Below are 16,815 nucleotides of genomic sequence, written 5' to 3'. Positions count from 1 at the left end.
GCTCACATTCAGAACCAAACAGCCTGGCTCCAGAGTCCAAGGTCTTTACCTCTTTGCTATGCTGTTTGAATATAAAATTAAAGGGACTGTCTTGGACTAAATAGTGAAACCAAACACTGGTTTGACTCCAAGATAAACTGGAAAGCCAGTATGGTTCCACCTGGGCCTATGTTCAACTCTCGCTATGCTGAGAGGCTGCCTAGCGTGATGCGACATGTGCATGTGGCACATGACAGCCAAGGGCAATGACAGCCTGGTCATGAAGGAAGACCCTGAAAAAAAAAACAGTAAGCAACACAGACAGGACAAGCCCCAAAGTCCAGCAATTTGAACCATTTAGTATAGAGCAAACAGCCCTACTCGATTCGACTAGCTAAGAGCAGCATTCCTGAATGGAGCCAGAGTAACAGGTAATGTTCAACACGGTCATGTAGAAGTGCATAGACTCTGTGGAGAGATCACATAGCACATTGTCTGGCAAAACCGCAACATGGAAGGTCTCTTGGAAAACGTCTACCAAGTGGGGTTAAAGGCTGAAATTTAAAGATCTGATCTTCTATAACATTAACCTGCCTGGCATTCAGGACAGATACACACCAAGAAGTTACCTTTTCATTATTTATTAACAGTGGAACAATGACACCAGTTGACCCTAAAATTATAATGAATAGCTGAAATTTGACTAATTACTAAAACTCAATAAATAGTATTATCAAGAATGCTTACTTTCCATCTAATTTGAATACTGACCAGGTATTAGGTGATATTAAGCAATTGTTAATTTTATTGGGTATAATGGCATGGTGGCTATGTTAAAAATAAAAGTCCTTATCAGTCAGAGATGCATACAGAAGTATTTGCAGATGAAAGATATGATGTTGAGGATTTGCTACAAAACCCTCCAGCCAAAATAAAAAAGGTGTTGGGGAAGGGGACAGGGAACGAGACAGATATAACAGAAATTCCAAATTAATAATTAAAGCAGCTGGATAATGTGAACATAAGGAATATTATATTTTCTTTACTTCTGTGTATGTTTGAAGACTTCCATAATAAAAATCCCTGCAGAGATTAAGTATGAAAAAAAAAAAAGACCAACGGAGACAGACTAGCTTCACTGCCTCTCTGACAAAATGATCAAGCCAAGAGGAATTTGTAGGTCCCCAGTGGGTGCTACACCCCCAGCAGTACACACTCTTACAGTGTCAGGCACTGTGCTAAACGCTCTATATGGATGACTCCACTTAATCCCTGTAGTTTCCCAGACGGGCAGGTACTATCATTCCATGTCACAGAGGAGGAAAAGGAAGTCCAGACAGGCTAAGTAACTTACCCAGAGATGGCCTGTTAGTGGCAGAGCTGTGACCTAAGGTGAGGTCTGGTTCTAAATGTGTGCCCTTAAACCCTATGCTCTTGTTTTACTCATATACAAATTACATTAAAAGGATTACATTTTTGGAAAAATTACTCTGGGAAAAACTTAAAATTAACCACACTGCATAGCTTTGAGGAAAGAGGTCAAATTCTCCCTTCTGATCATATAGTATTTATTTAGTCAAGAATACAGCAAAGGTGATGGAACCTTTCAGAGTTTTGATGGTTGTGGGGACTGTATGACTCTATGCCCTTGTCAAAACTCCCAGAACTGCATATCATAAATGGCAAAGTGTACAGCAATAGTGAATGAATGAAAACACAGCATGCCTTTTAGAAAGACTAAATGCCCAGCAACATTCAGGATTTAGCACACCATTTTCAAAAATCAGCTCAGGGTGAAAAGGAATTACAGATGCAAGTTTTATAAGGTTATCTCTGGGGGCAGTGAGCCTGAAAAGAGGTTAACTCCATAGTGTGAAAAACAGTGAGAAACATCTCTCTTCTCTCTCCCTGTCACACACACACACACACCTCAGTGGCCACTGACGTTTATTTCTCATAAATGCATTTGCAAGACATATACTACTCACAGCACCAAAGTAAGGAGCTTGGTGTACAACCCCAGTGCCTTCTTCCTCCTTCACATAGTTGTCAACAAGCACAGTAAAAGCACCATTCTCTTTACACTGGAAAAGAAAGGTTATCAGGCTTAAAGAGTAAAACAATACCATACCATAATATTAATTTAATAACAGTTTTTGGTAAGAGCCTGAAAAATCTTTTAACATGCAAAATTATTTTCAGAAATAGAAAAGACAGAATAATTCAGATTGGGAAGAAACATGCTAATTCAATACATCGTTTCCATGAATAACAGGTCATCACTTATAAATGAAATAATTATTTGAAGACTTGCAGAGAAAAATTTCTAACTTCCTTTGCCACAAAACTGTGCTTTTTCATCAGTTCTTCCAACCTCACCCCTGCCCTAGAATGCAGTTTTTCGTGAAAATGTCTCAGACGATGTGCTTCCTTAACCATTCACTTCCGGGTATATTTTCAATCACTGCATATGCTTTGCTGCTCCTTTTCCTTTCAGTCCAGCTCAGGTTATTCAGTAATAAAAGGCAAACCTTGGAAGAATCGGTATGGGAGCTGAGTTACAAGTTCTAGTTACAGGTACTCCACCTACTGTAACATGAAGGGAAATGTTCTCAGTTTGATTTTCTTTGTAACAACAATAAAGTCAGGTTCATACACAAACACTACAGACCTACTTCTTCTACCTTTATCTCTTAATATTTCTTTTCTTTGCTTTCTTACCTCTCTGCCTTTGCAAAAAGTACTTTCAGAAATTATTTTCACATTTAATCCTATAATCCTGTGAAAAAGGCATCAGCAGTCTCATGTTTTAAAAATATTCTGGTTGTATTTGAATTTCACAGATGAACAAACTCTGAACAAAGATGAAATGGTTTGCCCAAATCATACAACTAGTAATGACCTGAAAGAAGGTCTTCTGGTTCCAAACGCAATTTTATTTTCAACTATATCACAACTCTTTAATTCTCTGGCATTCACTTAAAACTAAACTTGAAAAATAACTATGAATTTTTAATTGCTATAACCCAAGTCACCTGGAAATATTTTTGGTGTGGTATGATAGGTGCTAAAAGGTGTGTCTTCAATAGTTTAAACATGGAGAGATAATATGTGGGTTCTTAGAATCAGATGTAAGAACAGGGAATACAAAGGTATCTTACTGTTTCTAACTGTAGAGGGTTTCTAACAAAGAAACCCTACATTGCATTCCTATCTCTCGAAGTCCAGTTTTAGATCCTTCCCCTGCCAAGGATGAACTGGGTCAGCATTCACACAGAGAGTTATAGTGCTATCCTTCAAAGACAGCATCTACTCTCATAGCTCTCACTTAATATTTCAGAACACGTGTATTTTAGGTATACACCAGATGATTTTTGTCTTCAAAGAATTTGCAGCATCTTTCTAAAACTCACCAAACGTTCTAGAAATTTCAGGAAGCTAACTGAATGGATAGTTGTTGTTCTTAAATAACTTAGATCAGTATGAACTGAGTGCATATTCCAGACAGACTTCTGATTTAACCTAAAGTTCCTATCTATTGTGCTCATGTGCATTTTCTGAGAGGGCTGAACTTTCCTTAGGTTCTCAAAGGGATCTAGTGTAAGAGGTTTTAAGACAAATAAAAACAAATACAAGAAAAACATGTTATGATACAGAAGAGAAGAATGCAGGAATGATATTTTTCAGAGGGAGAAACCAAAGAAGCATTTCAAAAATTGCTTTTTTTTCAGATGGCACCTGAGTTTAGCCTTGAAGAGTGTCAAGCTGATATGACGTTAAAGCAAGGTGAGGGTTTTTTAAAAAAGAGGAGGAAGACAATAAAAACAAAGGCAGAGAGGGAGGAAAAGAAAGGGCCAGTGTGATGGAAGCAAAGGATATGTTTAAATCAACATTAGGGAATGTGGTTAGGGAGTAGGACTGCCTTGTGTCAACTGGAGAATACCCATTGAGGAATGTGCTGGCAAATGACTACAGGCTCAAGGGAGGGACCAGACCAGGTAAAGTGTTTGGAAATCCATCAGCAGCAACATGGAATGAGGAGGAATGCCATTAGTTAGGAGATAAAAAACATGGGAAAACACTCAGGTGCACAAAAATGTAGAGGCAGATGTGACGTTGTGGACAGAGCCCAAATGGCAGAGATCACCTGCATTAGCCAAACTCTATCCCTACACTGAACCAGAACAGAGGTAAGCAAATATTTTATCATGGGCTATGGTATAAGGTTTTGTTGGCTAATGCTACGTCCAACTGAAATAATTTCCACATAATGTGTAAAACCGGGTCTGAGAGTGTTGCTCATTATTTCACTCCAAGACCTATAAATAAGAACCAACAGGAAATTCCTGCTGACTTTATTCTTTTGTTGTTGGTGGTGGGGTTTACAGCTACAGCTGTGGATTCTGTTGCCAGAAAATGGAAAACCACATAAAATAGCTTTGTGACTCTTATAAGAACTAAGTTACTAAATGTCTGAGCTTAAAGCACCCACCTCATCAATTCCTGGAAATGAACTCTGTTTACTTTTACACACACAGTTTTGTAAAAGCACTACCTTAAGTTTGTAAAAACAAAACTCAAAAAACAAAAAACACCTCAACGACTTGCCTGGGTGATGTGTGGACTATAAACAATACAAATATACACATATTAAATCTTATCAAAGTAACTGATTCCTTATGTAATCTGAGAAAAGTATTTAAAAATTCCTATAGGATTTTAATTATTAAAGCAAGAAGGCAATACAAACAGAATTTAATTTTTGTAATACTAAAACAGATTTTTGGATTTAGGCACACTTGTACAAACAATATAACAATAAGACAATATAAATACCACTCCAGTTATCAAATACTTGGGTTGTGGACAGCTCCTGTGGTAGAAGTCTCTAAGCTCACCTTTATAAAATAGTCAAACAGCGGTCTGTATTTCTTGCCTTTGAGATAGGCACCAGGCAATCTAGAAAAAAGAGAAAGGCAAACTCACAATTAAAATTATCAAAGAAATGAGGCTACAGCCACATCAAGTTATCATTCCCTTCTGGTTTCCTTGTTCCTAAATCATGAGTGCTGGAACGTGTGACCTGAATGTACTTGGTATTAGTACTTAAAACTAAACTTGCATAATATAGCTTTTGGGCAATAAAGTATCTCACTTTTTAAAGCTAAAGACACACATGCACGTGCACACACACACACATACAAATCAATGAGGTGTATATTCACCTTTCAAGGATCTCATAGTCACTCTCCAATTTATAGAGGGCTGATAATCTGGCTTCCATTAAAATGTATAATTTTCCTCTGACAGCATCTATGAGAGCAAGGGAAAAAGTGGACTTCAATGATATTCAGGCTTTGGCTTACGCTAAAGACATGCATCTGCATATTTTTCCCTCCAGGGGCTCCTATATCACCTGCATCCAATGTGCTCAGCACTGACAGAGGAACACCAAAAAGAACGCTAGGGCACACATGCTTTCCAAATACGAAAAAGACAAAAACATCAAATGCTGTTAAGGCAGCTCATCAGTTGTTGCTAACTGCACCTCTATTCATTTTAAGTAAATTAATCTTTTCTCCTACCAAAAGTAACATATATGAGTGCTTAAAATCCGTAACATTAGCAAACCAAGAAGAGATCACAAAGTAAAAGTTTCCCATAATCTCATACTCCCCACCCCACCCCGCCCCCGCCTCGACACTATCGTTTCAGTGTCTATTCCTCCAGGTGTTTTTCTACGTATATATCAACATACATATTATGTAAACATGTAACTTAATAATTATGGGATATAACTCAATACAGTTTTGTAATTTGTTTTCACATAATACATTGTGAACATTTTCTCATATGTTAGCACATATAGATTCTCTCATTCTTTTAAATAGCTTCTATAGTATTCCATCTTATGGAGGTACAAGTTATTTTTAACATATCAATTAATGCTAGACAATTAAACTGTTTTCAAATTGCTACTGCTATGAACACTGGGATAACGAATATTCTTATACATGTCTTTGTACCCATATTGGAAACATTTCTGAAGGATACTATCCTAGGAAGAGAAAAGCTGAAACAAATGCATAAACATATAAAATTTAATAGATACTGACAAATTGCCTTACAAAAATTTAGGCTAATTTAAACGCCCACATGTAAAGTATGACATACCCAAGAATATACTAAAGCTATACCTAAGAATATACTAAGGCTGTAAGAAAAATGAGTATCTATGGATCCTTGTGAAGGCCTTTGCAATTCACTGAAAAACTACCACAAATAATGTTGCCATCCACCAGTTCTGACCTCACAGGAACTTCATTATAAGTGGAGTCTATATTTTCTGAATAAAACACAGAACACATGGTACACAAGAACACAAGAAGTAAAAGAGTTGTATGCAGGCAGATGAATGACATGATTGAAATCTCAGCCAGATGGCCTTTATGGCTGTCAGGCTTACTACGGAATGGCCATGATCCACAGGCAACTCAGGAAACTTATAACAGACAGAAATGCACTTGCAGGGAGAAGCAGCAGTAGACACCAGAGCCAGGCTCTATGTGGAAACAGCTCCTTCCCAGTTGATATCGCTAGAAACCAACTCTTGGTCTTAGCTACTCCTAAGGCACAGCTAAACAATGATAAAAATATCTGACGCCCAACACTTTTCCATTCCTTTCTCAATATTCTTCCCTTGATAGCACAAGCTATTGTGAATCAAGTTAACTGTCTTGTAAGACGGATTCTTTTTCTGGCTATGAGTTTTTCTTTTCTTTCCCTGACTTCCCCCTGCTCCCCATAAACTATAGAAACCTGAAGGTACCAACCTTCTTTTTTCATATAAATCTCTATGGAAAGGGCCTCATCAAGACTATGGTTAACTTGACCACCAGGAAATATTTGAAAGGTACAAAGTTCTCAAGTTCTGGTACCAATTCTATGATACTATGATATAGAGTAAGAAATATATATTTGGTCTTAATCCCTGTTCTGGCAGAGCTCTTAAAACCCTTGGAATTCCCTAAGTGGTGGGAAGGTGTCTTTTGTTACGTTAATGGAGTGACTTTTGTAAAACCCCTAGGTAACCTAAGGATGGTGAACCAAGCACATGGCTACAGGGTTGGAATTTTCATACTCCACCTCCAGCCCCCTCTGGAGAGGAGAGAGGGGTCAGAGGATTGAGTTCAATCTCCAATGGCCAATGATTTAATCAATTGTGCCCATGTAACAAAGCCTCCATAAAAACCCAAAAGGATGGGGTTTGGAGAGTTTCCAGGTTAGTGAACGTATCCACATGCTATGAGAGTAGCCCACCCCAGTTCTGGGGAGAGAAGTTCCTGTGCTTGTGACCCTTCCAGATCTCACGCTATGCACTTCTTCATCTGGCAGTTCATGTGTATCCATTACAATCTCCTTTTATAATAAACCAGTAATCTAGTAAGTACAATGTTTCTGAGTTCTGTGAGTTGCTCTTCGGACCCAAGGAGGGCGTCATGGGTTGGTGAGAAGCCCAGGTGACAACCGGAACTTGTGACTGACATCTGAAAGGGGGCGGGGGGGTTGCAGTGGCAGGGGGAAGTCTTGTAGGACTAAGCTCTTGACCTGTGATATCTGACTCAAGCTCCAGATAGCTAGTGCTTGAATTGATTTAATTGCTTGGCGGTGTTGAGAAAACACATACTGGAGATTCCTAATAGCAATGATACGCCACCCCCTTTGAATCTCAGGTTCTTCATCTGTAATAGGAGCATGATGTATAAAAGTATTATAATCTGAAAAGTATATGAAATTTTTACTTTTTATATCTCTGTACAACGTTAATTTTTTTGTGTTAATTTTAATGTTTTGTGTTAATTTTTCAATCAGAAATGAAAATGCTCTTAGAGGTTATTTTTCTGATTAAATCTAATACTTTTTCAAAAACTTCTATTTTTACTCCACAAAGAAATGTAGGACTTCCCTGGTGGTGCAGTGGTTAAGAATTCGCCTGCCAATGCAGGGCACACAAGCCCTGGTCCAGGAAGATGCCACCTGCCATGGAGCAACTAAGTCTGTGCGCCACAACTACTGAGCCTGCGCTCTAGAGCCCACGAGCCACGACTACTGAGCCCGTGTGCCACAACTACTGAAGCCCGCATGCCTAGAGCCTGTGCTCTGAAACAAGAGAAGCCACCGCAATGAGAAGCCCACACACTGCAATGAAGAGTAGCCCTGGCTCACCACGACTACAGAAAGCCCGCGCGCAGCAACGAAGACCCAATAAAGCCAAAAATAAATAAATTAATTAATTAAAAGAAGAAAAGAAATGTAATTTTTTTTCTTTTTAACCATTGCATCAAATAGGATAAAATGCCTAGGAATAAACCTACCTAAGGAGGCAAAAGACCTGTACTCAGAAAACTATAAGACGCTGGTGAAAGAAATCAAAGGTGACACAGATGGAAAGATACACCACATTCTGGGAGTGGAAGAATCAATATGATCAAAATGACTATACTACCCAAGGCAATCTACAGATTCAGTGCAATCCCTATCAAATTACTAGTGGCACTTTTTGCAGATCTAGAAAAAAAATCTTAAAATTTGTGTGGAAACACAAAAGATCTCGAATAGCCAAAGCAATCTTGAGAAACAAAAATGGAGCTGGAGGAATCAGGCTCCCTGACTTCAGACTATACTTCAAAGATACAGTAATCAAGACAGTATGTTACTGGCATAAAAACAGACATATAGATCAATGGAACAGGATAGAAAGCCCAGACATAAATCCACGCACCTATGGTCAATTAATCTATGACAGAGGAGGCAAGAATATGCAATGGAGAAAAGACAGTCTCTTCCTAAGTGGTGCTGGGAAAACTGGACTGCTACGTGTAAAAAAATGAAATTAGAACACTCCTTAACACCATACAGAAAAAAAAACCCAAAATGGATTAAAGACCTAAATGTAAGGCCAGATACTATAAAACTCTTAGAGGAAAACATAGGCAGAACACTCTTTGACATAAATCACAGCAATACCTGGATCTACTTCCCAGAGTAATGAATATAAAAACAAAAACAAACAAATGGGACCTAATTAAACTTAAAAGCTTTTGCACAGCAAAGGAAACCACAAACAAAAGGAAAACACAACTCACAGAATGCGAGAAAATATTTGCAAATGAAGAAACCGCCAGGGGATTAATCTCCAAAATATAAAAAATAGTTCATGCAGCTCTACATCAAAAAAACCCAAACAATGGAGTATTATTCAGCCACAAAAAAGAATGAAACAATGCCATTTGCAGCAACATGGATGGATCTACAGATTATCATACTAAGTGAAGTAAGTTAGAGGAAGACAAATATCATATGGTTATCACTTATATGTGGAATCTGAAAAATGATACAAATGAACTTATTTACAAAACAGAAAAAGACTCACAGACTTAGAAAACAAACTTATGGTTACCAAAGGGGAAGGTTGGGGGGAGGGATAAATTAGGAGATTGGGATTCATATATACATACTATTATATATAAAATAATCAACAAGGACCTACTGTATAGCACAGGGAACTCTAGTCAATACTCCATAATAACCTATATGGGAAAATAATCTGAAGAAGAATAGATATGTGTATGTATAACTGAATCACTTTGCTGTACACCTGAAACTAACACAATATTGTAAATCAACTATAGTCTAATACAAAAGAAAAATTAAATAAAAAACTAAAAAAAAAAAAAAAAGTAGTATTTACTTCTACACTGGACCAAGAAGGAAATTCTGGGTAAAAAAATAGTCCTTTTCCTAGGCCAAGGGAAATAAGTAGATAAACTAGTTGCTTGGACATGTAAAAGAGGGGAGTAGGAATCAGTAAACTAAGATGTGTTCCACATGTTTTCTTATATTATTTTCCCTAAACTCCTGAAAATATACTCTTGACCTTCACTCTGTCCACTTCTTATGGCTTCCTTTCTGGATCCCTTGCCTCAAGCCTTGGAATTCACCAACATGAAACAGGCATGGTTATCCTTTCAGGAGGCCCAAACAGTTGGATTATTTCCAGCTTTAGAAGTACACTGGAAGCTAACTGGCTTTGCTGTGCTGTTTGAAACTCATTATCAGATTTCTCCCTCCAAAACATATCCTGCTACATAACACCATACCTATGTATTCACTACTAGAAAATTATTTAGTAGAGGTTTTCTGGGTTTCTAAGAAATTTTAATAAAAGGCAAATTTCCCCAGGGTTATTAGCACATATGAGTGATTATGACATACGTAAGAACAGATTCCCAAACAATAAATCATAAGACATGTGACCAGAGAGTTCATGCTACCTCCCAGCCCCAACGGCTTTACTGATTCTAGTAAATACATTTATTTTTTGTATAATTTGTAATAAGTTTATTAAGTTATAAGTATAAACTATGTCCTGATTACTAATACTGATGTCTATTTAAAAATCAAAATAAAGAATATTTTTAAAATAATAATTAAGCATGACTTAAGCAACTTTCTGAGAAAATTTTAGATGTTCTCTAATATTGTATCCAACTCAGTTTTCCTTAATGAATTGTGTTCTATTTCTAGTGTGACCCATCTATTGTCTATTTATTTCCTCCTATCTATCATGATAAGACTTTTTAAGCATTCATTCATTTAATTGATATTTATTGAATACTTATTTTGTTCTAGGTAATGGGTTATAAGGGCATAGCCCTAAACAATACATATCCAGGCCCTGCCTTCACACAAACCCAGGGAGTTAAGAGATTTTTCCGTTACTTGATAATAACAACATCCTTGGGAATTCCCTGGCGGTCCAGCGGTTAGGACTCCATGCTTCCACTGCCGGGGGCCTGGGTTCGATCCCTGGTTGGGGAACTAAGATCCCATAAGCTGTGTGGTGTGGCCAAAAACAAACAAACAAGCAAACAAACAAAAAAACCCAAAGTTTATCCTGATAATCTCTCTTTGTAGCTAGATAAAATTACTTGAACAACTTCTACTAAAAATGCCTCTTTTAAAGGGAATGTACTTCAACATAATAAAGGCCATATATGACAAGCCCACAGCTAATATCATACTCTGGTGAAAAACTGAAAGCTTTTCCTCCAATATCAAGAACAAGATAAGGATGCCCACTCTTGCCACTTTTATTCAACATAGTATTAGAAGTCCTAGCTGGAACAATTGGGCAGGAAAAAGAAATAAAAGGTATCTAAATTGGAAAGGAAGAAGTAAAACTCAGTATTTGCAGATAATATGATAGTACATATAGAAAACTCAAGACTCCACCAAAATCTCAGAACTAAAAAATAAATGGAGGGACTTCCCTGGTGGCACAGTCGTTAATAATCTTCCTGCCAATGCAGGGGACACAGGTTTGATCCTTGGTCCGGGAAGATCCCACGTGCCGCAGAGCAACTAAGCCCGTGTGCCACAACCACTGAGCCTGCGCTCTAGAGGCCGCGAGCCACAACTACTGTGCCTGTGTGCCACAACTACTGAAGGCCATGCACCTAGAGCCCGTGCTTTGCAACAAAAGAAGCCACTGCAATGAGAAGTCCGTGCACCACAACGAAGAGTAGCCCCTGCTTGCCATAACTAGAGAAAGCCCACGCACAGCAACGAAGACCCAATGCAGCCAAAAATAAATAAAAATAAATTTATTTTAAAAAATAAAAATAAATAAATGCAGTAAAGTTGCAGCATACAAAATCAATATACTGAAAGCTGTTGCATTTCTATACACAAATAATGAACTACCAGAAAGAGAAATTAAGAAAACAATTGCATTTACAATTGCATCAGAAAGAATAAAATATGTAGGAACAAGCTTAGCAGAGGAAATGAAGGACCTAGACACTGAAAAGTTTAAAACATTGATGAAAGAAATGGAAGACACAAATAAATGGAAAAGTGTTCCATGATCATGGATTCAAAGAATTAATATTGTTAAAACGTCCATACTACTGAAGGAAATCTATAGATTCAGTGCAATTCCTATCAAAATTTCAATGGCATTTTTCACAGAAATAGAATAAACAATCTTAAAATTTATGTGGACCCACAAAAGACCCTGAATAGTCCATGCAATCTTGAGAAAGAAGAACAAAGCTGGAGGCACAACACTCCTTGATTTCAAACTATATTACAAAGTTCTAGTAAGCAAAACAGTATGGTACTGGCATAAAAACAGACACATAGATCAACGGAACAGAACAGAGAGCCCAGAAAGAAACTCACACATAAGACAATTAATTTACAACAAAGGAGCCAAGAATATACAATGGGGAAAGGAGAATCTCTTCAATAAATGGTGTTGGGAGAACTGGACCACTCTCTTATGCCATACACAGAAATTAACGCAAATGGATAAAAGACTTTAACATAAGACCTGAAACCGTAAGATTCCTAGATGAAAACATAGTTGATAAACTTCTTGACATTGGTCTTGGCAATGTCTTTTTTTTTTTTTTTTTTGGCTCTGACAACAAAAGCAAAGGAAACAGAAGCAAAAATAAAAACAAACAAAAAAAAAATGTGGGACTACATTACACTAAAGCTTCTGCACAGCAAAAGTAATCAACGAAATGAAAAGGCAACCATCTGAATGGGAGAAAATATCTGCAAATCATACAGCTGATATGGGGCTAATATCCAAAATATATAAAGAACTGATACAACTTGATAGCAAAACAAACAAACAAACAAACAAAAAAAACCTACCAAACCAATTTAAAAAATGGGTAGAAGATCTGAATAGACATTTTTCCAAAGAAGACAATCAGATATCCATCAGGTACACGAAAAGATGCTCAATACCAGTTATATAAGGGAAATGCAAATCAAAACCCCAATAAGGTATCACCTCACACCTGTTAGAGTGGCTGTTTTCAAAAAGACAAGAGACAGCAAGTGTGGGCAAGGATGTGGAGAAGAGAGAATCTCTGCACTGATGATGGGAATGTAAGCTGGCGTAGCCACCATGGAAAACAGTATGGGAGGTTCCTCAAAAAATTAAAAATACAACTACATATGATCCAGTAATTTTACTTCTGGGTATTTATGCAAAGAAAATGAATACAATAACTTGAAAAGATATCTGCACCCCATGTTCATCACAGCATTAATTATGATAGTCAAATTATGGAAACAACCTGTGTCCATCAATGGATGGATTGATGAAGAAAATATGGTATGTATATGTACAATGGAATGCTATTTGGCTGTAAGAAAGACTGAAATTTGGCTGCTTAAAACATCATGGATGGGGCTTCCCTGGTGGCGCAGTGGTTGAGAGTCCGCCTGCCGATGCAGGGGACACGGTTCGTACCCTGGTCCGGGAAGATCCCACATGCCGCGGAGCGGCTGGGCCTGTAAGCCATGGCCGCTGAGCCTGCGCGTCCAGAGCATGTGGTCCACAACGGGAGAGGCCACAACAGTGAGAGGCCCGCATACCGCAAAAACAAACAAACAAAAAACACTCCATCATGGATGGACCTTGAGGGCATTAGGCTAAGTGAAATAAGTCAAAGAAAGACACATAATATATTATCTCACTTATATGTGGAATAAGAATGAAATCAAAGCAACAAAAATAAACCTCATGGATACAGAGAACAGACTGGTGGTTGTCAGAAGCAGGGGTGTGTATGTGTGTGTGTGGGGTGGAATGGGTAAAGGGAGTTAAAAGATACAAACTTCCAATTATAAAATAAGGCGTGGGGATATAATTTATAGCATGGCAACTATAGTTAATAATACTGTATTACAGGGCTTCCCTGGTGGCGCAGTGGTTGAGAGTCCACCTGCCGATGCAGGGGACACGGGTTCATGCCCCGGTCCAGGAAGACCCCACATGCCGCGGAGTGGCTGGGCCCATGAGCTATGGCCGCTGAGCCTGCGCATCCAGAGCCTGTGCTCTGCAACGGGAGAGGCCACAACAGTGAGAGGCCCGCATATCGGAAAAAAAAAAAAAATAATAATAATAATACTGTATTACATATTTGAAAGTTACTGAGAGAGGAGATCTTAAAAGGTCTCACCACAAGAAAAAAATTCTGTAAATATGTATGGTGATGAATATTAACTAGACTTACTATGGTGTTCATTTCATGAGGTACACAAATGTTTATTTTATTGTAAACCTAAAATTAACATAATGTATGTCAATTATACCTCAATTAAAAAAGTAAAAAAAAAAAAGGGCAGAAATGTAAGCTTTCATTCTTTCCCAAAATTCGTTAAAATTATTTTATTCATATTGATCATAAGTAACCAGGCTCACACTTACCTTTAATCTTCACATACTGCATATCTGGATTAACACACAGGGCAAGGTTACTAGGTAGAGTCCAGGGAGTAGTTGTCCAGGCAACCAAAGATATACTTTCATCTTCCTCCAAAGGGAAAGTTACAAATATTGAAGGATCTTGAACATCCTGAAATAAAATGAAATAAAGTATTCTTTTACAGATTCCATAATAGTAGACATGGAAGAAAAACGAACTGATCCTAAAGAATAAAATAAACTTTTATTTTCAGAATAAACTGAGCTTTAAAAAAATCTGCCATATTTGTAAAAAGAAAATACAAAGAGAGAAATTCCAAATACATTTTTTATATAAAGAAAATGCTTTAATAATTACCTTAGTAGTCACAAATAAAACATTTATAGTGTAGCAAGTGGGATACATAAATGAGGTTTCACTATTACAATGATCTATTTTATAACAAGTCCATAAAGAATTAGGTCAATAAAATGACGATTTTGGAAAACAGTGTTATTCTTTATTTGAATTGAAGGGTATATGAGAATTCTTTTCAACTTTTCAGGAAGTCTGAAATTATGCCAAAAATTAAAAACAAACACAATCCTTAGTACACACTCATAGTATGGCCAAAGTGAAAAAAGACAGAAAATACTAAGTGCTGACAAGGATGCAGTGTCATCAGAACTGTCTAGTGGAAGTATAATCCCTTTGGGGTTAGAGTGGGAGGCAATGAACCATTGTCCATGCATGGGTCAAATCTGGCTGTTACCTGTTTTTATAGAGCCCAAGACCTAAGAATGGTTTTGACAGGACTGAAAGATCTGGCCAACAAAGTCTAAAATATTTACTATCTAGCCTTTACAAAGTTTGCCAACTCTTGTACTAGGGCTAAATGTAAGTATACGTTATGACTCAATAATCCCACTCCTGGGAATGTGTATATATGCTCCCCAAAAGACAAGTTCCAGAATGCTCACGGTAGTACTACTGATAAGAGCCAAAAATTGTATATTACCCAAATGTCCATCGACAATAGAATGGATAAGTTAAATACTAGACAGTCATTAAAATGATGATCTACAACTACACACAACATGGATGACTTTCACAAACATAATCTTGAGCAAGAGAAGCCAGATGCAAAAAAAGAACAAAGTGTACAATTCCATTTATATTTAGTACAGAATCAGCAAACAATGAGGTTGGAAGCGAGGACAGTGGTTGCTATAGAGGAGTGGGGGGATACATGCTAAACTGAAGGGACCATGAGAAGGGAGAGCTTTTCACAGGTTGCTTGACAAGGTTCTTCTTTAACTTTATCTGGGTGTTGGCTTCACATTCATTTTGTGCCAGTATATGGAACAGAGTAAGTAAATGGAGGAGCAAAAAAATGTTGTCTTATTAAACCAGGAAATAGGTACTAAGATATAAAAATTATTAATTTTAGTACGTATAGTAATAAACATAAAAAAATTAAAAAGCCACTGAAGAGAACTCTAAATAAAACATTAATAGTGATTTCCTTTGGGTACTGAGATTATAATTTTTTTCCCTCTTCTTTATATCTTCTATGGCTTCTGAATTTTCCACAATGAGCATAAGCCTCATAAATAATCACATCAACCAGACTTCTAAAAACTAAAAATTTAGACAATATAAAAAATAAATATTTTTATATACCACAAGTTGGTTTACCTTTGGAAAAGTTGGAAGGACTTTCTTCTGTAACTCAATTTAGTTCCATACAGCTTGCTCTTTCCCAATAAGAGAATGTATTTATTTACTTATAGAAGAGTATACACTTTGAAAACCCTAGGACCTAACAAGCTATAATGGGACTCTAACATGTAAAAATTTAGTTACCAAACAAAATTCCAGCATAGTACACAGGATTTATATTACAAAACATTTGGAGCAACACCAATTGTTACCATTTAAAAAGAAAAAAAGGCTGTGCCCTCTGAACACCTCAAATATCTATCAAAAGAATGAATAAATAAATTGTAATCTGTTATATGAAACACTATACAGCAGTTAAAAATAAACTTAAAGCTACATGTATCAATATGAAGAAAATTTAAAACAATGTTTAGTATAAAAGGCAAGAATAAATAGAAATAATAAGAAAAATGCAGAATAAATACAATGAATGAGATTTAAAAACTTGCGAACAACACTAAATACTGCTTACGGATACTTATATAGATAATAAAAATATGCATGAAAAAGAAACACCAAATTCAGCATAGTGGTTACCTATCAGGATGTGAAGAAGGAAATGGAAAAGAGAAATGTGCTGTAAATAAACGAACTGTGGTATATTCACCTACACAGAAATTAGAACAAAAGACCCAAAACTACACATAACATGGATGACTATCACAAACATAATGCTGAGTGAGTAAAGCCAGAAACAGAAGAATACATAGTGGATCTTTCCATTTCTTCAAAGTACAGAACCAGACAAAACTAATCAACTGCTATCTGTGACATTTGATGTATTTGAAATCAACAACGGATGCATTTAGTGAAACCCATGTTTTGTTTTTTAATTTTTTGG

General features: G+C 36.9%; 1 protein-coding gene across 1 annotated transcript in view; it reads right to left on the bottom strand.

The window, feature by feature from the left end:
- Positions 1-16,815, bottom strand: part of IARS1 (isoleucyl-tRNA synthetase 1) — an 81,039-nt gene that overhangs the window by 49,178 nt on the left and 15,046 nt on the right. The window contains exons 7-10 of the mRNA XM_082656336.1: positions 14,276-14,423; positions 5,205-5,292; positions 4,878-4,938; positions 1,968-2,063 (exon numbers count right to left, since the gene is read on the bottom strand). Of these exons, the coding sequence (XP_082512462.1) occupies positions 1,968-2,063; positions 4,878-4,938; positions 5,205-5,292; positions 14,276-14,423 (393 nt within the window). The remainder of the gene's footprint in view (positions 1-1,967; positions 2,064-4,877; positions 4,939-5,204; positions 5,293-14,275; positions 14,424-16,815) is intronic.

This window comes from Grampus griseus, assembly GCF_964374135.1.
Source record: "Grampus griseus genome assembly, chromosome: 6".
NCBI lineage: Eukaryota > Metazoa > Chordata > Mammalia > Artiodactyla > Delphinidae > Grampus > Grampus griseus.
Note: the sequence above shows the minus strand (reverse complement) of the source record. Positions and strands in the feature narration are given on the sequence as shown.